Here is a 19827-nt window from a genome sequence, read left to right as displayed (position 1 = left end):
CCCTTCCTCCCCCACATCAAACGCTCTGTGAGGTGAGTGAGGCTGAGAGACTTCAAAGAAGTGTGACTAGCCCAAGGTCACCCAGCAGCTGCATGTGGAGGAGCGGAGACGCGAACCTGGTTCCCCAGATTATGAATCTACTGCTCTTAACCACTACACCACACTGGTCAACCAGATGCCTGTGGACCAGCTGTGCTAGACTCTTGAGACAACTTCCTGATGCCAGCACTTGTCAGTGGCATAGATGCCACCCCTTCCCCATATTACTCACCAATGGAGTCGGGCACATGTTTCCCAGATGCATTCAGACAAAAGCTCAGGTTGATGCTGTTGACATGGGAGAAAGGGGGGAGCAATGAGTCATTGTAAGAAATGAGTGAAAGGCAGTGCAGTCTAGGGAGGGTCAAATTGGAATGTGAATGCCCTGGGTTCAGATCCTTGCTCAGTCAGGGGCTCACCTACATCTCCACTACAGTAGAATGACATTATTTAAGGGCAAGAGTAGTCAACATGGTGCCTTCCAAATCCCATCAGCCCCAGCTGGAATGGCCAATCGGCTGATGGGAGTTGTAGTCCTGAAACCTTGGTTATTACTTGTTAAGGGCCTACCTCAAAGGATTGCTTGCTTTAATCACTGTACAGCACTATGGTGCTATAAAAATGGAAATCGCTGCCAGGAAAGGAGGCTGGTGCTCTGGACAGGGTGCCTTCTGATGCAGCTGGAGTTGAAACAGAACTTCGGGGGGAGGGAGACAGAGGAGATCCAGTGGCACGCAGGAATGCCACCTATTTAAAAAGGAATGGCTATGGAGATAGGAAAGATGTGCCACGTTCTGTCAGTTCTGCCAGGAAGGAAACGGGATGGGGCAGCAAGGGGAATCTGGGCCTTGTTCCCAGGGACACAGGTGTTCCAAGGCAGAACAAACTGAAATGCAGAGAAGACGGCAACAAAATACACCTGGCCTCAGGGCAACTGAGGGCAAGGTGTGGAACGGGAAGCTCATTCAAGAGGCAGATTCTCTTGATGCAAGAGTTGGGGTGGGGGGAGAGCGGCTAACATGTGATGGTGGGGTGGTGGTGGTTGGGGTGTGTTCCTGTCTGGATGACTCAGCCTCTCCTCCCAGCCATGTGGTCCCAGCCGGGTCACCAGCCTATTACAATCACCCATTCATAGTCAAGTTGGGCAGGTGGCCAGGGCAACCCCCACTTCTCTCCAGTTGCTGAGCAACTGAAAAAACTCAGTTCATAAATATCCCCCCAGGCCCCTTTCATGGCTAGAGGATCAATACAGCCCCTTCTTAGCTGGAGCAAATCTGGAAGGCACATGCTATTTTTGTCACATGGAGACCACATGAAACCGATCTCCATTGTGACAGCTTATTTCACCTCTGCCGTAAAATGTCACAAGACTATCTGCTTCCTGGTTCTGCTTTGCCTGGAGTGAATGAGTTAGTGCAAGCACGGAGGTAAGGGCTCCTAGGGGTTTGTTCATGCAGGAGCCTGCGAATGAGGTTCCATGTGGTGAGAAGCCTCTAGGTAACAGTAGAAGCTCTTTGGTTATGACAGCTGCTACAAGCACCCACAGGGGGGCTTCCTTCCAGCTCCCAGCACTGTTGCCCACTAATATGTAGATCCATGGACATTGTTTTTGAAAAGGACAGCCCCCCACATTTTAAGCGTTTCTGGAATTTTACAAACTGTTGGGTTTTTTTAACACTCCTACAGTAGCATACCATTAAAAAAAACAACGCAGACACCAGGATGCACATGCTAGTGCAGGTTTAATAGTAAAAGGCCTCCTGTCCTAAGACTCCCTTACTGAGAGATAAGCCCTGGCACTGATCTCAGGTGGGTCTAACAGTCACAGCTCTCTTAGGGCTTGTCCGCATGGGACTCTTCCCTTTCTCCCATCGGCTAAACACCAGAAAGCGTCCTGGTGAGAGGTGGGGAGCTTTTGCTCGTGATACTCCTTTACAGTGTGGAAAGACACTGCTTTTGAAATGGCTCACCTGCCACAGGAACACAGGAAGCTACCTGACACCAAATCAGGCCACACCCCCTCGCAGTGTGGTCTACACTGACCAGCAGGAGCCTATTTCAGAGTTTTGCACAGGGCTCTTTCCCAGTCCTACCAGGAGATACTGGGGGTTGAACATGGGACCTTTGGTGTGCAGAGCATGTGCTCTGCCACTGAGCTATGGTCCTTCCCTATGGCTTACCCCAGAAGACTGGGAATTGTAGCTCAGAATAAGGCCAACAGAGCTACAGTTGCCACCGTCACTTGGGGACCATCAGGACTGTACCTTCCACTGTGGTTTCCTTCCAACATCACTCACCAAGCAACGGGGGTTCCAGTGCCCTCTAGGGTGCAAGCTCTCTCCTCAGGGTTAAACATGGTGGGGAAGATGCTGAGAGTGGCGCTTGCATGAACAATGGGGCGGCCCCTGTGAAGGCAGGCAAGAGAGGGAGGGAGAGAAAGAACTGTGATGTGTTTACCATTTCACCTGTCTTTCTGAACCTTTCAAACTCTTCTCTCCCAAATCGAGGGGTGGGGAGATGCATTTGTCTGCATCCCCATCCACAGTCCTTATGCACAGTGCCTACCTGTAAACCAGGGCTGTGTCCATTCCAAAGGCTCCCACAATCAGATCTGAAGGGTGGAGAGAGAGAAAGTAGTGGACAGGCAATGAGCTCTATCTTGTTGCAGATTTTGATACCATTTTCCAGGGGTTGGTTTCAAAAGAGAAACTTAGCTCAAAGCTGCTTATGTGTCACATTGCCTATTGTTTCTCAGTGGTTATGGGGAAAACCACTTAGCACATGCTCAGAGGAAGCCTCCTTTATTGCTCTTCCTTGCAAAGTCCTCTGAGATAAGGGCAAATCAACAGCTGCATGGTTAGGGGCAGATAATGCCCTTATGCCCAAGTTTTGCGAAGATAAGTATCAATGGACCACTTGAACATAGACAAGGGTGGTAGCCTCCTTGCATGACTGCTGCCCTTCAAGTGAGAGTCTCTTTGGAGACCTGATATTAAATGCTCATTATAAAGTGGGTGTTTATAAATGCCATTGCAGAGGGCTTTTACAATACCACTGGGACACTTTCTTGCTTTCACTCTGCCTTTGAGAGCATTCTGAGGCTTGCCTCCCTGAAGACCTATATTTATACTGGATGTTAACATGCTCCTTAGGATACAAGATGCCCAAACTGGCTGTTGGATTATCTGATCAATCATCAGGAATATAATAATTCCCTCTATTTCCAACATGTAGGGTTTGAGTGCCGCTGCCTACAGAGCCAAAATGGCGCCATACATGCACGAGGGAGGTATCAAGAGCACAAAGATCTTAAAATAAAAACCACTAAAGCTGTAAGAAACCTCAGACAGTTCAGTGAGGATTGAGCGTGCTCAGTGGCCACAGAGTATGCTCAAGGGGGTGGAATGGGAACCCGGGTGGGAGGAACTGCCTAGCATCCTAGAGAGCCTGGCTGGCTGGCTGATACAGTGAACAGGAGCACTCCACGTGGCAACGTTTTCTTGCAGATCCCACTTGTGTATAGTATTTGGACTTCCTTAAGCTGTTACTCAATTGCACAGAGAACCATATTGCCTCTGTATCAGGGTCAGGCAACAGAGTGCCCTCCAGATATTGCTGGACGATGAGTCCCATCATCCCTGGCCAGTGGGCGACACTGGCTGGGGCTGGTGGGGACTTGGGAGTCCAACAACTTGGCTAAACCTGCTCTATAGGACAAAGAGTTTGCTGGGTCCCCTTTGGATTTCTGCCTTTAGCCAGAGAGAGCTGGGACAGAACCTGGGACCTCATCCATGCAAAGCTACCAAAGATAACCTATGGCTCTTTGATGCTTCAGATGCCCCATTGCAGCCTTTCTTGTGGTTTCACACTCAGTCCTCACCTGGGTAGCCGTTTCCATCCAGGTCCTTAGCCCCACGCATGGAGAAGCCAAAGAAGTCTGGAGTCTGGCCAGCTGGCCAGTGGCCCTGTAACACCTGAGAAGGCTTGGGGTTCAGTCCGCCAGGCCGGCCATTGTACACATAGACCATGCCTTGCTGCTCCTTGCCACCAAACGGGGCCCCAATGGCCACATCTGCAGGAACAAATTCCAGCGTCAGCATTCATTCAGGTATTTGACAAGGCGTAGATGCCACTTGATCTACAAACACCTCTTAAGTGGCTGGCATGAAACAGGTGCAGGTGAACTTTGGCCCTCCAGATGCTCTTGGACAGGGGTCAGCAACCTTTTTCAGCTGTGGGCCGGTCCACCATCCCTCAGACCATGTGGTGGGCCAGACTATATTTTTTTGGGGGGAAATGAACAAATTCATATGCCCCACAAATAACCCAGAGATGCATTTTAAATAAAAGGAAACATTCTACTCATGTAAAAACACGCTGATTCCTGGACTGTCTGCGGGCCAGATTGAGAAGGTGATTGGGCCGCATCCGGCCCCTGGGCCTTAGGTTGCCTCCCCTGCTCTTGGAGTTGAACTTTCAGCTGCCCCAGCAAACATGGCCAAGGGTCAGGATGATGGGAGTTGGGAGTCCAGCAACCGCGGGAGGGCCAAAGGTTCTCCACCCTTGACATTAAACAAAACACTCATTTAAAGAAATGCCCATGTGTTGAAAGCAAGTTGGCCTAAAGCATTTCAAAACAGAAGTAAAACCAGCAGTTTAAAAAAAACAAAACAAAGCATAATTACTTGTTAAAAACAACATGTCAAATGCACATCTGGACAGGCTTGATTAAAGAAAAGAATTTTTAGCAGGGGTTAAAAAAAGCAATGCAGTGACAATTGGAATAAAGAAAAAAGGACAGACTAACCACCATCAATAAGGCACCAGTTCTTCCCGTTTGCTTGAGACTGTTGTCATGCTAGCGCCCTTGAGCGCATGCACAGCCAGCTGTGACTGACAACTCTTGCCTGTGCGCAAGTTGGAGGGTGAGGGAGAGAGGGGTGGTAGTTAGGCGGCCAGAGGGGAACTGCCATCACCTCTGCTGAGCTGTGAGCTGAGCTGAGGGGAAGGCCAGAAAGGCTGAGAGAGAGGAGAGCACCCTGGGTTATGACCTCCAGAACTGGAAGTGGTTATATTGCTGGGATCTGTCTGGCTCAAGAGACAATGGAGTGCACCTCCAGGGGTGAAGTCAAACTACTGCATTAGCAGCACTGAAATGACCTCCCTGGGGAGCATGCCTGGGCAGTGTGTATGTATGGAGGTCCTGGGCTGCCCAGACACAACCCCACTCTCAGCCTCACTGATGCGGTCCAAACAAAAGCAGCGCAATAAGTTTGGAACCATCTGGGCTGCAGGAGACTCCACTCCAGATTTGTGTAGGTTTTAATCCTTAGTTTTTTCTTCTCCCGAAGATGCCCCACAAAGCAGCGGAGGTTTAGGACCAGAGTGTTCCTTCTCCTAGATGGACTCCCTTCCCAGGTGGACAAGCCCCACCTGCCCATCACTTCCCTCAACAGCACATGCAGAAACTGTTTTTTTGACCATTGGACCCACTCTTGGTCTTGCCCACTCATTCCACTGGAGCCTTTCTTGGCAAGTGGTACAGTTAGATAAATTGAGTGGCTGGTCTTGGTCCTACAGAGCCCCCCATCCCTCCCCACTTTAGACGGTGAAGTGTCTTACTTCACTTCTTTCAAAAAGGAGCCCAACTGGATTAAGGGACCCTCCTCTCTCTGCTGAGTTGTCCCCCAAATTCCCCAGGCTGCCTCCGTTAGTACTCTAACCAAAAGCCACGCTGAGAACCAATATGGTATAGTGATTAGTGTGTCAGACCAGGGTTCAAATTGCAACTCAGCCATGAAGCCTGCTGGGCCTGACACTGTCTCTCCGCCTGACCCGCCTTACAGGGTTCTTGTGAGGATAGGAAGAGGAGGGGGGAACCAGGTATGCCACCTGGAGCTCCTTGGAGCAAAGGTGGGGAATAATGTAATAAAAACACACAGTAACCTCTTCTCACTCCACGCCCTCACCCCCCTAACTCCTGTGCCCAGGGAGCCCCAGTACAGGAGCTCAGAAACGGTTTCGCAGGATTTGTACAAAAGAATGCACACTCCACTCCAATTAGTTTTAATTTTTGCTGCCTTTTCTCTCTTAGCTGCTTTAGAAACTTCTGAGTTAAAAGGTGAGACAAAAGGAAATATTTTAACACAATAAATTAAAACAATGGAGAAGAAGAAAAGCATCAGGCCTTAGCCTCTTGTGCAGGACTGTAGCAGAAACCAGGAATTTCAGTACCTGCTTCAAGGTGTGCCCAGACATACAATGCACGATGCAAATGTGCAGTATGAACCTCCTCCAGCAGATGGCAGCCAAATCACATGTAGGGTTTTCCTATTCGGCTACATACACAAATATGGGTCACAAATACCTATAAAACTTTTGTCCTGGTTTGCATCTGGCTGTGATCAGAATCCAGACCTTGCTCATAAATGTATTCTGAAAGGGCAGGAGGAATCATTGCTCTTTAATGATTTTGGAGCCCCTCTGATTTGCCTATGACATTAAAGGAAAACTAATCTACTGTATGCTATCTTGAGTATGCAAACTATGTCTAGGGCGGGGAACCAAATCAGACACACATATTCTGCCGAATGGATGGCTGCCTCCTCTTTCAATGTACCACATTAAACTTGATCTTTGTTATTTTGTGGGACACTTGTCTGGCAGGTTCAAGAGGGTTCCCTAATGGGAGCCTGTGTTGCAGGGGGAGTTGATCACCAAGGGTCCAGCACCTATAACAGCTGAGTAGAGAAAAGGGGAATTCAGTAAGTGCACACTGCTTTGAACAGCTGCTCTTGCCCAAATTATCCCATCTACACAACTGTTAAAGGTACACGAGCTCAAATGTTGAAATGATGGGCTTGACCCTTCTGTACTTTTAGCTATATAATGGCTCAAGAGATCAGGACTCTGCAGATTCAAAACCACATCCCAGGGCTTGCTAGTGGGCTGCAAGAAAGCAAACAAATTAAAGCTGTGGCTCTTCAGATGCAGTTGGACCACAATGCTACTGTGCTGCTGCATCAGGTGAGATGAGATTGTCCAGTCCCACTCCTTGGAAAGGCTCAGCCATTTTCAAGGGGGCTGCCTGTTGCATGTCTGTGCGAACTGCTACTCTCCACTGGCCTCCTTCCATTCAGGAAGCATGCCCTGAACAACACAACATGCAGATGCAGTTTGGCATTGATTAGGGTGCGCTTCCAATCTTAACTCATAAAAAACTCCCCAAAATCAACCAGAGTACCTTAACCTCAGCTATGAAAAATCTGGGAAGGGCGGGAGAACTGCTCTGAGTGGAACAGAGATCTGACATCAACGCCTGTGTGGCATTGTGAAATAAAGGGAGGCTAGAACTAACAAGCTGTTGGTTAATCCTGCTGTCAAAGTGAAAAAGTTCAAGAAAGGGCAGACATTTAGCAACAGCAATAAAATGAAAATGTCCTCATGGATGCTCACAAGTTGCAAGAAAATTGTTATGAACTTGGTAACTTTTGATGAAAGGTGGGATGCAACTATCTGGGGCAGCCCACCCCTGCATCTCCTTGTCAAAGATCCCTACCATTGTAGCCGTCCTGGTCAAGGTCTCCCAGGGGAGCAATAGCACTGCCAAAGCGACCAAATTCTTGGTGACCAGTAAGTGCGGCCGACGCCACTGGCTCCATGCCGTACAGCTGTTGCAGGAAGATGTAGACTCTGCCCACCTCCTGCACACGACCATCTTCTGTTTTTTCCATGTATAAGGGGGCACCAATCAGTAGGTCATCTAGGCTGCATGGTGGGGGGGGGGGGAGAAAGAGCAAGAGCCTTAAAATCACCAACTCTGGATCCAAAAGGTACAAAGAGCTCACTGCCGGGGTTCAGAGAAGCACTAGTGGAAGTGTGAGAGCAGCAGGGTCTAGAGGCACAAAGCCCCCCTCCTCAACCATGGCCAGAGTATCTCCATGGGGTCTGCACTGCCCCTTCCCTCTGCTATCCATGGAACTCTCTTCCTCCTTCCTAGACAGAGCCCACCCAAAATCTCCCAAACTCAAACATAGTCAAACATTCCCACAGCTTCTTCTAGTGTGGAGAAAAGCCTCTCTCTCTCTCTCTCTCTCTCTCTCTCTCTCTCTCTCTCTCTCTCACACACACACACACACACACACACACACACACACACAGAACTAGTGATTGTGGTCACCCTTCCTCAACACTCACCTGTCACCGTCGAGATCAGTGGCAGCCACAGCATAGCCAAAATAGGCAGCCATCTGTTGAGGGAAATGACAGGCAGCTGGTGAGGCTGAAGGATGTCAACATGGGGCAGGCACCCTGCAATCGTGACAGACTGTCTGCTCAGGGCGGGACTCTTGACTCCCCACAGACCCCTCAAACCCAGGCCACATCTGCATTGTACATTGAAAGCCTCTTCATGGTCGCTTTCCCCAAAGAATCCTTGGAGGTGTGTTTGTTAAGCAGGCCAAGAATTGCTAGGAAACGCGTGTTCCCTCCCAGAGCAACAATTCTCACAATGGAACTCTGGGAATTATAGCCCTATGAGGGGAATTGAGATCTCCTGACAACTTTCAGCATAAACTACGCTGTTCAAAGTGGCATAATTTTGCTTTAAATGCATTGGGCAGATGGGGCCCCAGACCCATCATGGTACCTGCACACCTCCAAGACAGGATAGTTCCTAAAATTTCTGGGGTTCTCCAGGGCAGCCTTCTCCTACTGGGAGCCCTCCAGTTGCTGTCAGACTACAACTCCCATCATCCCTGACTAACAGCTGTGCAACAACACTTCTGTTCAGACAGATAAGCACATACAGGGTATACTCTGTACGGAAAACCAAATTTAACACCCTGCACCCAATCAATCCAAATCCTGTACTTTTGATACACTGAATCACAGCACAGACAAAGTCCTGCTAAGGCCCCACGTAGCCTGAAAGCTAGGGGGTTTTTTGAGTGGGGAGGAAATAGGACTAGTAAACACAGTGGATCTCAGGAACCATCATATGCTTCTTCTTTCTTGCTCCTGTCCTTTCCTGGAATGAACCTCAGACCTCAACGCAGGTGTGGCCTGCAGGTGTCACCCTAAGGGATGGCAATGTAGCCTGGCATGAGGGCTCTGGGGCCTCTGTCAGAGGTTGGGCATGGCCCAGCTGCAGCATCAAGACCCTCCTTCCTGGCTTCAGTGTGAACAGTGCAGCCATTTACCTGCTCTCCAGAAAAGTTGTACAGGGGCCGAATGTCACTTCCATTTAGAATTGTGACCTGGAAAGAAGGAAAGAAGAAAGGAAGAGAAAATAAGAGGTCTTCAGTCTCATTAGACTGATCCAAAGTGATCCAGCCAGAATCCTCCACTAAGGCACTGCTGGATTACAATTCCCATAATCCCCAGGCAGGACAACCAATGGCCAGGGATAAAGGGAGTCATAGTTCATCAGTACTCAAGGGACTCAGCTGGGAAAGGCTTGTTGTGGCAAAGGAGCCAACCCAACTTCTCCTGACAGGGATGAAAAGGGAAACGAGGAGTCTTTGCTCCCAAGACGCGGGGTCTCGCTTCTGGCCATGTACGCATTCTCCTTCCACAGCTGGGGAGTCCTGGCTACCAAAATAGAAACCTTTTCTTTAAATAATACTAATAATTTATTCAAATCACTGCAATTAATTGCTCTTATCACTAGGACATTTTCCCTTCCTTCAGCCACATAGGCAGTTTTTCACAACACTGGTAGTACTCATATATGTGTGTGCATGAGCTCATGTTTATGTTATATATGTGTGAATGATTAGAATTTTCTTGAGTCATGAGTCAGTTTAATGATTGCTTGTTATGTATTGTATTGTATTGTATTGCTGTACACTGCCCTGGTATTTTATGAGAGGACAGTATAGAAATGCTATACTGTGGGGAATGCCAGCAGTGAGAGAGAGAATAGCCCTGAGGTAAAAATATCTGTTTTGAGTCTGGATGCCTCCTGCACTACCGCCCCAAACTTAGAATGCAGAAGTAAACCTCACCCAAAGGATCCCACAGTGTGGCAGAAAATGAGTTGGCGGATGCTGTATTGCGGGAGCTTTGGGAGGAGGGTGCCCTTAGCACCACTTCTGCTCAAGAAGTGGGGCTGAGGTTTCTCTCAGACTGCTCTGTGGGCGACTAAGTGTCACAGCGAGGTCACCGAGAGAAAGGCTGCGCCAGGAGGAAGGAAGGCCACGTCACATGTTAGAGGCGAAGAGAATCGCAGCCCAAAGTAACCTCTGCAACAACATCATGGGGTTGGTTCTTGGCCGCAGCCAAACGGCCGCAGGGAAATCAGATTTGTTTGGTTTCGGGCCTCTACATTTCCCTCATCTTTAGAAATGCACCTGTTACCATAGCAACCCACAGGGTCAACAACAAACATGCAGCTGAGTGGTGCCGAAGCAGGAGAGGGTGAGGAGGAGAGACAGGCTGGCGTGTCATGTGTGAGGCAACGTCTCACTTTGCTCACCGTGAACTCGTGTGTCCCGTGTCAGGGAAAAGTCACAATGGCAAGGGATCATGGGAGCCAAAGAACACACCAGCGTCTCCAGGTGGGATGACACCCACTTTTAACTTGCACCTTCCTGTGAGTGGGGCCCTCCACTAACCACACAGGAAGGGGAAATGCGATGGGGCTACACCCAAAAGCACACCGGTTGATGCCATGGCACCACAAAGCACCAGCACAGGACTCTTCAGCCCGGATGTGGCCAGACATGCCTCTCACGGAACTTCTGGGAAGGAGCAGCGGAGGGCAGTGCCCACTGGGACGGGTAGGGCAGAAGGCTGGCAGGCCAACAGTGGTTGGAGCCAGAGCACAAGGCTGGCAGAGCCACCTAATTCTGGTTCTGTCTCCATCCACCTCTCTCCTGAGTTCTACAAGGGCAACATTGAGACTAAGGAGAAAGGAATTTGGTGGCCCATTGCCACCCCCAGGACTGGTTATAAGCAGGTGGGGACTGGCTAGGGGCAGAGCCATAGCATGGTTTGCCAGGGCCCGGGGCGTGCGTACAGGGGGTGGGGTGGGCAGAGGATGAATGGAGCCTGCCGTGCCAGCCCAGCCCTTGCTGCTGGAGTGATCCCCCACTGGAGTCAAGAAGGGCCATGCTGTGCCACCTGCCTGCCCGCGCAGGGTGGAGCTCAGCTGGGTGGCACAGCCCTTGCACCATCCCAGCCTCGCAAACCAGCTTGGGGATGGCAGGGCAGTGTGAGAAGGATGCAACAGCAATGTGCCCTTCGATCACAGCCTTGCCTGCTTTGCCCAGCGAAGCATTCAGATCAGATTCCAGCCTCGCAAAGTGCTGCAGCGTTGTCAGAGCAGCAGGAGGAGCCAAATGCACCCCCCCCCGAGAAAAATGTGGCAAGCCTTCACCCCGGCTGAACCCCCTCCACATGATGCCCCTGACTGGGGGGAGACGGAGGTTGGTGGAGCAGTGCTCTAATAGACCAGCCTTGACTCAGAAGCAACTGACTGCTTGCTGCATTGCAAAGAAAAATGAAGAATGTATTGAGATTTCAAATGGCTTTTAAACAACTTTAAAAAATAAAAAATAAAAACATAAATAATGCTACCAGTACTACTTTATGGGCTGGATTCAGAGAGTCCTGCTAGCATAACACGGTTCACTTCCCTTCCCCAGTGCCCACCCCCCAGTCGGCTTGGGGTGGGGGCTTGGGATAACCCCCAGAAAAGGAGGTGGTTCCATCAGGCTGCGCCAATAGAGCAGTTTCCTGAATGCTACTTTGAATTTCACCCTCTGGGTCTGGTCCCCTATCTATCCATTAGTAACCCAAGTAGAAAGGAGATAAAGAGTACCGTATTTTTCGTCCCATAGGACGCACCTAGTTTTTTTGGGGGGAAATAAAGCAAATTTTTCCCCCTTTATTTCCGCCCCCCCAAACCAGGTCAGGGAATCCAAACCAGGTCGGGGAACAGCGGTATGGCGGCGCTCCGCCTCCCTGCTGTCCCCCGAGCTTGTGTGGCTGCCCGATGTCTGCCCGAAGCGCGGGGCGCTCTGCTTCAGTGCGCCCCGCGCTCCGTGCAGCAGGCTGCTATCCGCAGCCTAGGGACCCCTGCGGGAACTCCCGCAGGGCTCCCCAGGCTGCGGATATCTGCCCAGCGCGTGGGGCGCTCTGCTTCAGGGCGCCCACGTGCTGGGCAGCAGGCTGCTATCCGCAGCGTGGGGAGCCCTGCGGGAACTCCCGCAGGCTCCCCAGGCTTGCTGATAGCTTCCTGAAGCCTGGAGAGCGAGAGGGGTCGGTGCGTACCTACCCCTCTCGCTCTCCAAGCTTTAGCGAAAGCCTGTATTCACCCCATAGGACGCACACAGATTTCCCCTTCATTTTTGGAGGGGAAAAAGTGCGTCCTATAGGGCGAAAAATACGGTATTTCTCAGGTAGCCTTCAGCAACCTGGTTGCAAAACCTCCAGAGATTGCTGGACTCCACCTTCCATTGGTCAAAGCCAGCGTCCTCAGGGATTAGGGGATTGTAGTCCAGCTACATCCCAGAGGTTATCCCGTTGGTTTAGGCCAGTGTACTTCAGCCTTGGGGCCTCAGATGCTGTTAGACTACAACTCCCATCACCCCTAGCCTGGCTAAACTGGCTGGGGATCATGGGAGTTGTAGTCCAACACAATCTGGGGACCCAAGGTTGAAGAGCACTGGGTTAGGCTAGCCAATGAAACTGCCCCTGGAAAGTATTTTTGGGGGAAGGACTTTCCAGTTTGTGGATCAGGCATTAAGAAGGTCTCAACGACTTATATCAGAAGTTGTTAAGAGAATGTTCCTGGTTATGAGCAGAAGTGGAGATCTAAGGAAGTTGTTCTTTTAAGGTCCAAGCTGTATAGCAATTTTTAAAATAAACACTCTTGTAGATTAGCTTGCAGCTGGAAGAACCTGAGGCAGCATCTTGTGCACCTGGTGAGGATGGTGGTGAGGGGCATCTGGGGCACTTTTACAGAAGTTCCTGACAACCCACCTGCCATCCACAAAAGGTCTGCTGCCAAATTCTGTGCTAGCCCCTAGAGCACATTTTCAAGGGAATTACTGTATGACCAATGTTCCAGCTCTACAAAGCAGGCAGGGGAACAGGGACACTCAGCCAAATGATGCAAAGGTTGCCAGGAAGACTAAGAGTTACAGTACACACAGAGAGTGGGGAGAGTGGGGAGGCACAGGGTTGGCTCTTACATATCCATAAGTCAGGTTTCCTTTAGGAACGCCAGCCACAAAGTCTGCAAGAGAGCAAAGGAACACAATGCAATCAGTGGCAGCAGGAGTCCGAACTGCTGCAAGCACACTGTGAACAGCAGAATATGGCGCAGATCATAGACCCTGGAAGAGCCCTCATAGGAGAGGAGGAAAATACATACATACAGTATGACCTTTAAGAAACCAGATAATAATGCAGTGCACTATTTACTAATCCCAAGCCCTTATTATGAGTCCCTGTCATGGGAAAAGGTGGGTTATAAAATAATAATAATAATAATAATAATAATAATAATAATAATAATAATATGAACCCCAATCTCTCTCCTACTGCCCTCATAATTGCACTCTTATTTTGCATTCCAATATTCCCTCCACAATTTCTAACAAAAAATAGAAATAAAGTTATTATAATTTATTTGAAAACCTATTTATTGTCTTGGGGGGAGGGGTAGAATTATACAACATTTTGAAATCTTGACGTGTGTGATTTACTCAGAATGCAATGGAGGTAAATATTTTTGACACAAGGTACACATAAACCCGACTGTCACATGGAAGATGGAGCATGCTTGATTTCTCCTGCCCTGGAGGGTAGGACTTGTACCAACGGATTCAAGTTACAAGAAAGGAGATTCCGACTTAACATCAGGAAGAACATTCTGAAAATAAGAGCTGTTTGACAGTGGAATGGTCTCCCTCAGGAGGTTGTGGACTCTCCTTCCTTGAGGGTTTTTAGGAGATTTTGGATGGCAGTCTCTCGTGGATGAGATTCCTGCATTGCAGGGGGATGGACTAGAGGACCTCTACAATTCTAGATTCTTTGCTCTCCAAACCAGCCCTACCACCCATGCTGAAAGTATCCTCCCTTACTAATAAGCCCATTGGTACCTTCAGTGGCATCTCCGCTAAATTCACCGACCGCCACAGAGTAGCCTAGGGAGAGGGAAAGGAGAAACAACATGATTAAGGGGGGGGGGAATGCATGCCATTCTACACCTACCAGGGCCATCAGGAAACGCGACTGCCTCTTCCCAGCATGCCACCACAGGTTGCCATAGGTCCCATAATGCCAACTAGTTAGTCAGCAATCTGGCCCCAGGCTGAACAACGCTAGGAGGCAAAATCCTTCCCTTTGGAGGAGATGGGATAAGGCCCCTTCTGGGTTTCTCTAAAGGTAAGTGCATGTGGTCATTTTTGCAGGGAAATGGAAAAGGACAGGTTGTGGGCTCAGTGGCAGAGCCTCTGCTCCGCATTCAGAAGGCCCCAGGTTCAATCCGCCGCATCTCCAGGTAAGACTGGGAAAGAGGCCCCCCCCCCTGAAATCTTGGAGCACAGCTGCCACTTGGTGCCGAGAAAAGTGTGCCAATAGTCTGACTCAGTAAAAGGCAGCTTCCTATGTTCCTAAGCATCAGCAGGAGGTGAAAAAATTCTGTGACTGGACCAGCTCCCAGGAAGAAAATGCTACCCTAAAGCAAGGATTAGAGAACCTGAGGCCTTCTAGGTGCTCATCTCCTCCTTAACCTGCACTTGCTGGACTTCTGGGCTGTTGCAAGATCAATCAACAGCCTCTCCTGACCGTTGCTCTTATTGTGGGAAAGGGAGGAGCACAAGGGATGGTAGGTCAACTGATAAGAGAGATATGTTCTGATTGTATTTTTAAAGAATTTGTAAAATTTAATTTCTATCTGTCTGTCTGTCTCCATCCAACTCCCCCATCACTCCCAGGCAGCACAGCCAATGGTAATGAATGACAGGGTTTCAGGAGCCCACCTCCAGCACAGTCCTAAGACAACGATATTCTCTTTCTCCAACCCTTTCCTTCCATCCAGCACTCACCAAGGTAGCTGTCATCAGCCTTGAAGTTAGCCTGACCCGTCTTGAGTTGACCTCGAGCCTCCAGGACTAAATAATTTGGGTCATATACCTCCACAATGGCATCCTGTGCTGCTGAAAGCACCTGGCCTGAAGGGAAAGGGGGGTGGCAGTTAGAGGGTTGGACTAGGACTGAGAAGGCCAAGGGTCAGACCCCCCCACTCCCTCAGGAAGCTCACTGGGTGACTTTGGGCAAGTCGGCTCCATCTCAGCCTAACTTACCTCACAGGGTTGGTGTGAGGATAAATTCATTTAGATAGGGTGGCATTCCAAAAAGCTATGCAAACACACAGCTTCCATTAATTAATTAATTAATTAATTAAACACACTTCCATTAATTTCAGGAGACCTACTGTGAGTAAAACCTAGCCAAATAATTTCTAAACAGTCCTTCATCAAAAGAGATCTCAGGACTGTTTACACACAAGGACATTTTTTAAAGAACATACTATATAATAAACACTGACAATAAAACCACAATAATAATAACAACAACATAACAGGAAGTTATTCTGTGTGCCACCTCTCGCTCCTTGGAGGAGAGGCCAGATAAACATTAAATGGATGGATGAATGAAGTTATCCTGAATTTGGGGGACAGGAAGGTGGGAGATGGGGGGAGAAATGGGGCTGTCAATATCCCCACGTGCAAGGAATCTGAGGCAGTGACCAGCTTTATGAATATGCTGTGATTCCACAGGAACACAGAAAAATTGCACTTCCTGGGAATCTCAAGCTTTCATTTTCTTTTCCTTACAAGAAAAAAGAAAAGAAAAGAGTATGTTGCTAGCCCTTATGGTTAAGAAGGTGCGTTTGAAAAGCAGCCGTTTGATCAGCTAAATAAATATATAAATCTCAATCAGCTGGACCAGTGAAATAAGGATCACATAAATATTGCCAAAATAGTAATATTTTTCATAATAGAAATAAAGAAGCTGGGAGGGGGTCACCTTGCCAGTAATAGCTTCCAGGGCCACCAAGGAGAACACGTCCAGCCTGCCAAGACAACGAAAAACATTAGTTTTCCTCAGAGGTATCTGACCCAGTTCACCTGACCTTTGCCTTAAGTTTTCCCCTTGTATCTTCACAAGTACCCTGTGAGGTTTGCTGGGCCAAGAGATGGTAGCTGACCCACAATCACCCAGCCAGCTTTGTGGCTGTTCAGGGGATTTGAACGACTCCACTTCCCGTACCTGCTCCATCACGCTCCCTCTTGACACCCACCCACTGACATCCCCATCACTTCACTCAGAGATCACCCCGGTCACATTGGATCACCCTCAGCTCAGCACCCTCTCTCTTAGCAACCAGGCTGTGACTCACAAAGGTCACACAGGAGCCATCAATGATGCAATCAGAAAAGCAGGGGCTTTAGGCACTGGACCAGTCTCAGGAGGTACGTGTTGGCAAGCCTCAGCTGCACATAGTTGAGGAGCTGTAAGACTGGCAGCAATACTCAAAAGCATTTTTGAAATTGTCTTAGAAAACAATATTTTAGGTAACATTAGATCAGCTTTGTAGATCAGAAGTTACCAGACTTTTACAAGCCCTCTCACTCGCCGGCATGGAGTCCTGGGTTGCCTGGGGTGACCAGGGGAGCTATCAAGTACAAGACTGGTGCAGAATATCCAGACGGCCACAGGTGATGCATGTATGTGCACAGGCTTGATAGGGAAGGAATTCCCAAGCAGAACCCCGCAAACTCTCAGCACGTCTTTCCCCTGTTCTATATAACCAGAGCACCACTAGCAAGGAAAACGGCAGCCAGGTGTCCCATAGAGTTGGGTTGACAGAGAGGGGAAATAATTGGCCTTCTGCCCTGCCCTTCAGATGTTATTGGACTCCAATTCCCATCAGCCTCAGCCGGCATGGCTGAGGAAGGTGGGAGTTGTACTCCAGAAACCTATGGAGGGCAGCAGGTTGGGGAAGGCTGACCTAAGCACAGGAGCATTTACCCATACAACTCATACAATTCACCCTCCTGTGGGCTTCACAGGCTATACTGTTTTCCAGATTGGCATTACAGCTGGGGCTGCAGACAGCTGCCATGTGGATGCGTCTACAGTGCCTGTTATGTATCCACAGCCGGCCACCCTCATGCCAAGGAGACTATCTCTGTCCCACCCCCCAATACAGGACCCATGTTCCGCCCATGTTCTTGGCAGGGATGGAAACTCACCTTTGTGAATTCAGCACTAAAGCCACTTTGGCAGTAGCCTTGAAATCTGAGCCCGCTCTTTTCTGGCAGGAGAAGGAAAGACAAAAGGGGTGGGGGGGTGGAAATGGAAATTCAGAGGTGCTGGAAAAAGTTACAGTATAGAAGCTTGAGGATACAAGAGAGGATCATGCCTTTTGCAGCTGAATTATGCATTGGCAATCGGAGTTTTTGAATATGTTCTGGTAAGCTTCAGATTTGCCTGTTGCAAATATTTATTCATATTTGCATGACTAATAAATGTGTGACACATGGTCGGGTAGAGGGCCTACTGCAACCAGCATTCAAAATGATCCCTTCAAAATACAGGGTCCTATTCCCCTCACCCACCAAACTGAAGCCACCCTTTAATTGGAGCCAGAAATCGCCAAACAATAAATATGCTATTAAAAATATCCCAGTCCATCAGAAGGTGGTCCTGTCCACAGGCTTACGATGAATTATTGGAGAACCACCAGATCAGTGCACTTGGAGGAGAGAGAGAAGGGGGTGAAATGCTTGCACTGACAGAATGATTGTGAGTGTGTGATGCTGATTCCTCCCTAAATAAACTGTTCTGTCAGACAACGCATTAACAGGAAGCCAATATGCCTCAGGTTGTGACTAGCTTCTAACAACAGAACTGTTACAATAAAATAAATGATCCAGCCTTTCACCTCCAAAAAACCCTCACAAAATATGGGCAACCAAGACAGCATTAGAGCATGGGCAAAGTGCCATTTGCCTGATCACAGCCAGACTTTCAGGCATATACTTTAGAAGGAGTACTACAGCTGTGATGAAGCACCAGAGGTCCAGCAGGGAATCCCAGCCCTGAGCAGGGAAGAGGAATCCCCATTATTATTATTCACTCTCCATCAGCTGGCAAAGAGATAAACAACGATGACTTTCCATTTTTAATGTCTGATTTTTGTTTTTATATTCTGTTGGAAGCCACCCAGAGTGGATGGGGCGACCCAATCAGAGGGTGGGGTACGTCTTCTGATGACATGTGAATTATCCACCAAGTATGGTCTCTGGAGATGGGAACAGTCTTTTCCTTTGGCAAAGTGGGGGTCTGGGGCTTGAAGCTGCGCGTTCAGCATTCTCTTTCCGCCACAGGCGCTTCTCCTTTCAGGCAGGCGCCCCCTAGCTTAATTATGCTAATTATCAAGAGGCCACAGCATAATAATAATAATAATAATAATAATAATAATAATAATAATAATAATAATAATTCCTTGGGAAAGGATTCTCATCTTAAGAGAACAGCTTGGCCCTAGGGGGAATATGACAACAATAAGAGAACCCCGGCTGCTGTGCCCACCCTGCCCTGCTTTAGCCTGTTCTCCCTTTGCTTCACAATAGCAAACCTTCAGCATCAATAATTTGGTGGGTGAGGTGGAAGATACAACACAGCAAGGGGCAAATTGGCTGTATTCCATTACTATGCTGTCTGTTATTGTTTTTATTATTGGTGCTCTGTAATGTGTTATGTTGCACACTGTCTTGGGATCTTTTGATAAAGGGCAGAATATAAGCTGAACTCATCTTCGTAATCCTCCTCCTCTTCATTTCAATTCAGCAATATGACTTCCCTCAGAGCTCCGAAGGACAGCTCTTGCTTGTGTGCATCTGTGGGGGACCAGGAATGCTTTTGCCGGAAGTCCCTCTTCCAGAGCTGACCTCAAGCTATGCAGTAAACTCAGCAAGAGCTGCTCCTTCTGGCTCTCTAGAGACTGGAGTGGCCACTGTGAGAACAGGATGCTAGACTAAGTCTTTGGCCTGATCCAACAGGGCTTTTCTTATGGGGGGGGCTCTGCTGGTGGCACAGCAGCCTTCTGGTGATCACTGTATGGGTGTCCCCAGGGAAACGCTCCCAGCTTTTCCCACACCCACTTCCTACTGCTCCAGATTATGCTTAGGAAGCAGCTGGCTGGCTGGCCCTTCGGTTCATCTGCCGTGTTCTTTCAGCAGGAGGGACGGCTCATTAAGAGGGGTTAGTACAAGGGACAAGGAAGGGACCTCTATAGTCACTCATACTTCTTCCAGCTCCCTAGTCCAGTGGATGGCAAACCTTACCACCACATGCAGCTCCCATACCTTCATTGCCCATCACCAGGCGCAAGTCAGCTGCACAGTGGCACACAGCTACGGCAAGGTTAAAAAAAAAAGCCTAACAGCACACTGATGCACCTCCATGGAGGAATAGCTACAGATCAGGGAACCCAGAACCAACACAGCAAAGACACTACTGTGTCCTCTTCCTTCTTTCTCAAAGACTGAGGAAATCATAGGGAACTGATTTAGACATCCAGTTTAAAGATGAACAAGGCGAGAAAACGTGGTCAGCCCCTCCTTTATGCAACCTTTTGGGCACATTCAATAAGTTACCTTAAAGATAATGTTCCATTAGTTATACAGGCGATGACCAATTAGCACATGTCAGAAAGACATGTAATCACACACAGCACCAAACTTGGAAGTGACTGAAAATGTC

The 19827-nt window shown here is 48.8% G+C and overlaps 1 protein-coding gene across 4 annotated transcripts in view; it reads right to left on the bottom strand.

Annotated features, from left to right (window-relative positions):
* Positions 1-19827, bottom strand: part of ITGA5 (integrin subunit alpha 5) — a 69656-nt gene that overhangs the window by 15256 nt on the left and 34573 nt on the right. For all 4 annotated transcript variants that reach the window (XM_053370183.1, XM_053370191.1, XM_053370201.1 and 1 more), the window contains 12 exons: positions 17313-17374; positions 16084-16129; positions 15099-15224; positions 14151-14195; positions 13239-13282; positions 9240-9296; positions 8236-8288; positions 7598-7806; positions 3920-4111; positions 2605-2650; positions 2337-2444; positions 272-327 (listed from right to left, as the gene is read on the bottom strand). In XM_053370183.1, the coding sequence (XP_053226158.1) occupies positions 272-327; positions 2337-2444; positions 2605-2650; positions 3920-4111; positions 7598-7806; positions 8236-8288; positions 9240-9296; positions 13239-13282; positions 14151-14195; positions 15099-15224; positions 16084-16129; positions 17313-17374 (1044 nt within the window). The remainder of the gene's footprint in view (positions 1-271; positions 328-2336; positions 2445-2604; positions 2651-3919; positions 4112-7597; positions 7807-8235; positions 8289-9239; positions 9297-13238; positions 13283-14150; positions 14196-15098; positions 15225-16083; positions 16130-17312; positions 17375-19827) is intronic.

Source organism: Podarcis raffonei, chromosome 2, assembly GCF_027172205.1.
Source record: "Podarcis raffonei isolate rPodRaf1 chromosome 2, rPodRaf1.pri, whole genome shotgun sequence".
NCBI lineage: Eukaryota > Metazoa > Chordata > Lepidosauria > Squamata > Lacertidae > Podarcis > Podarcis raffonei.
This window is presented reverse-complemented; position numbering and strand designations above follow the sequence as displayed.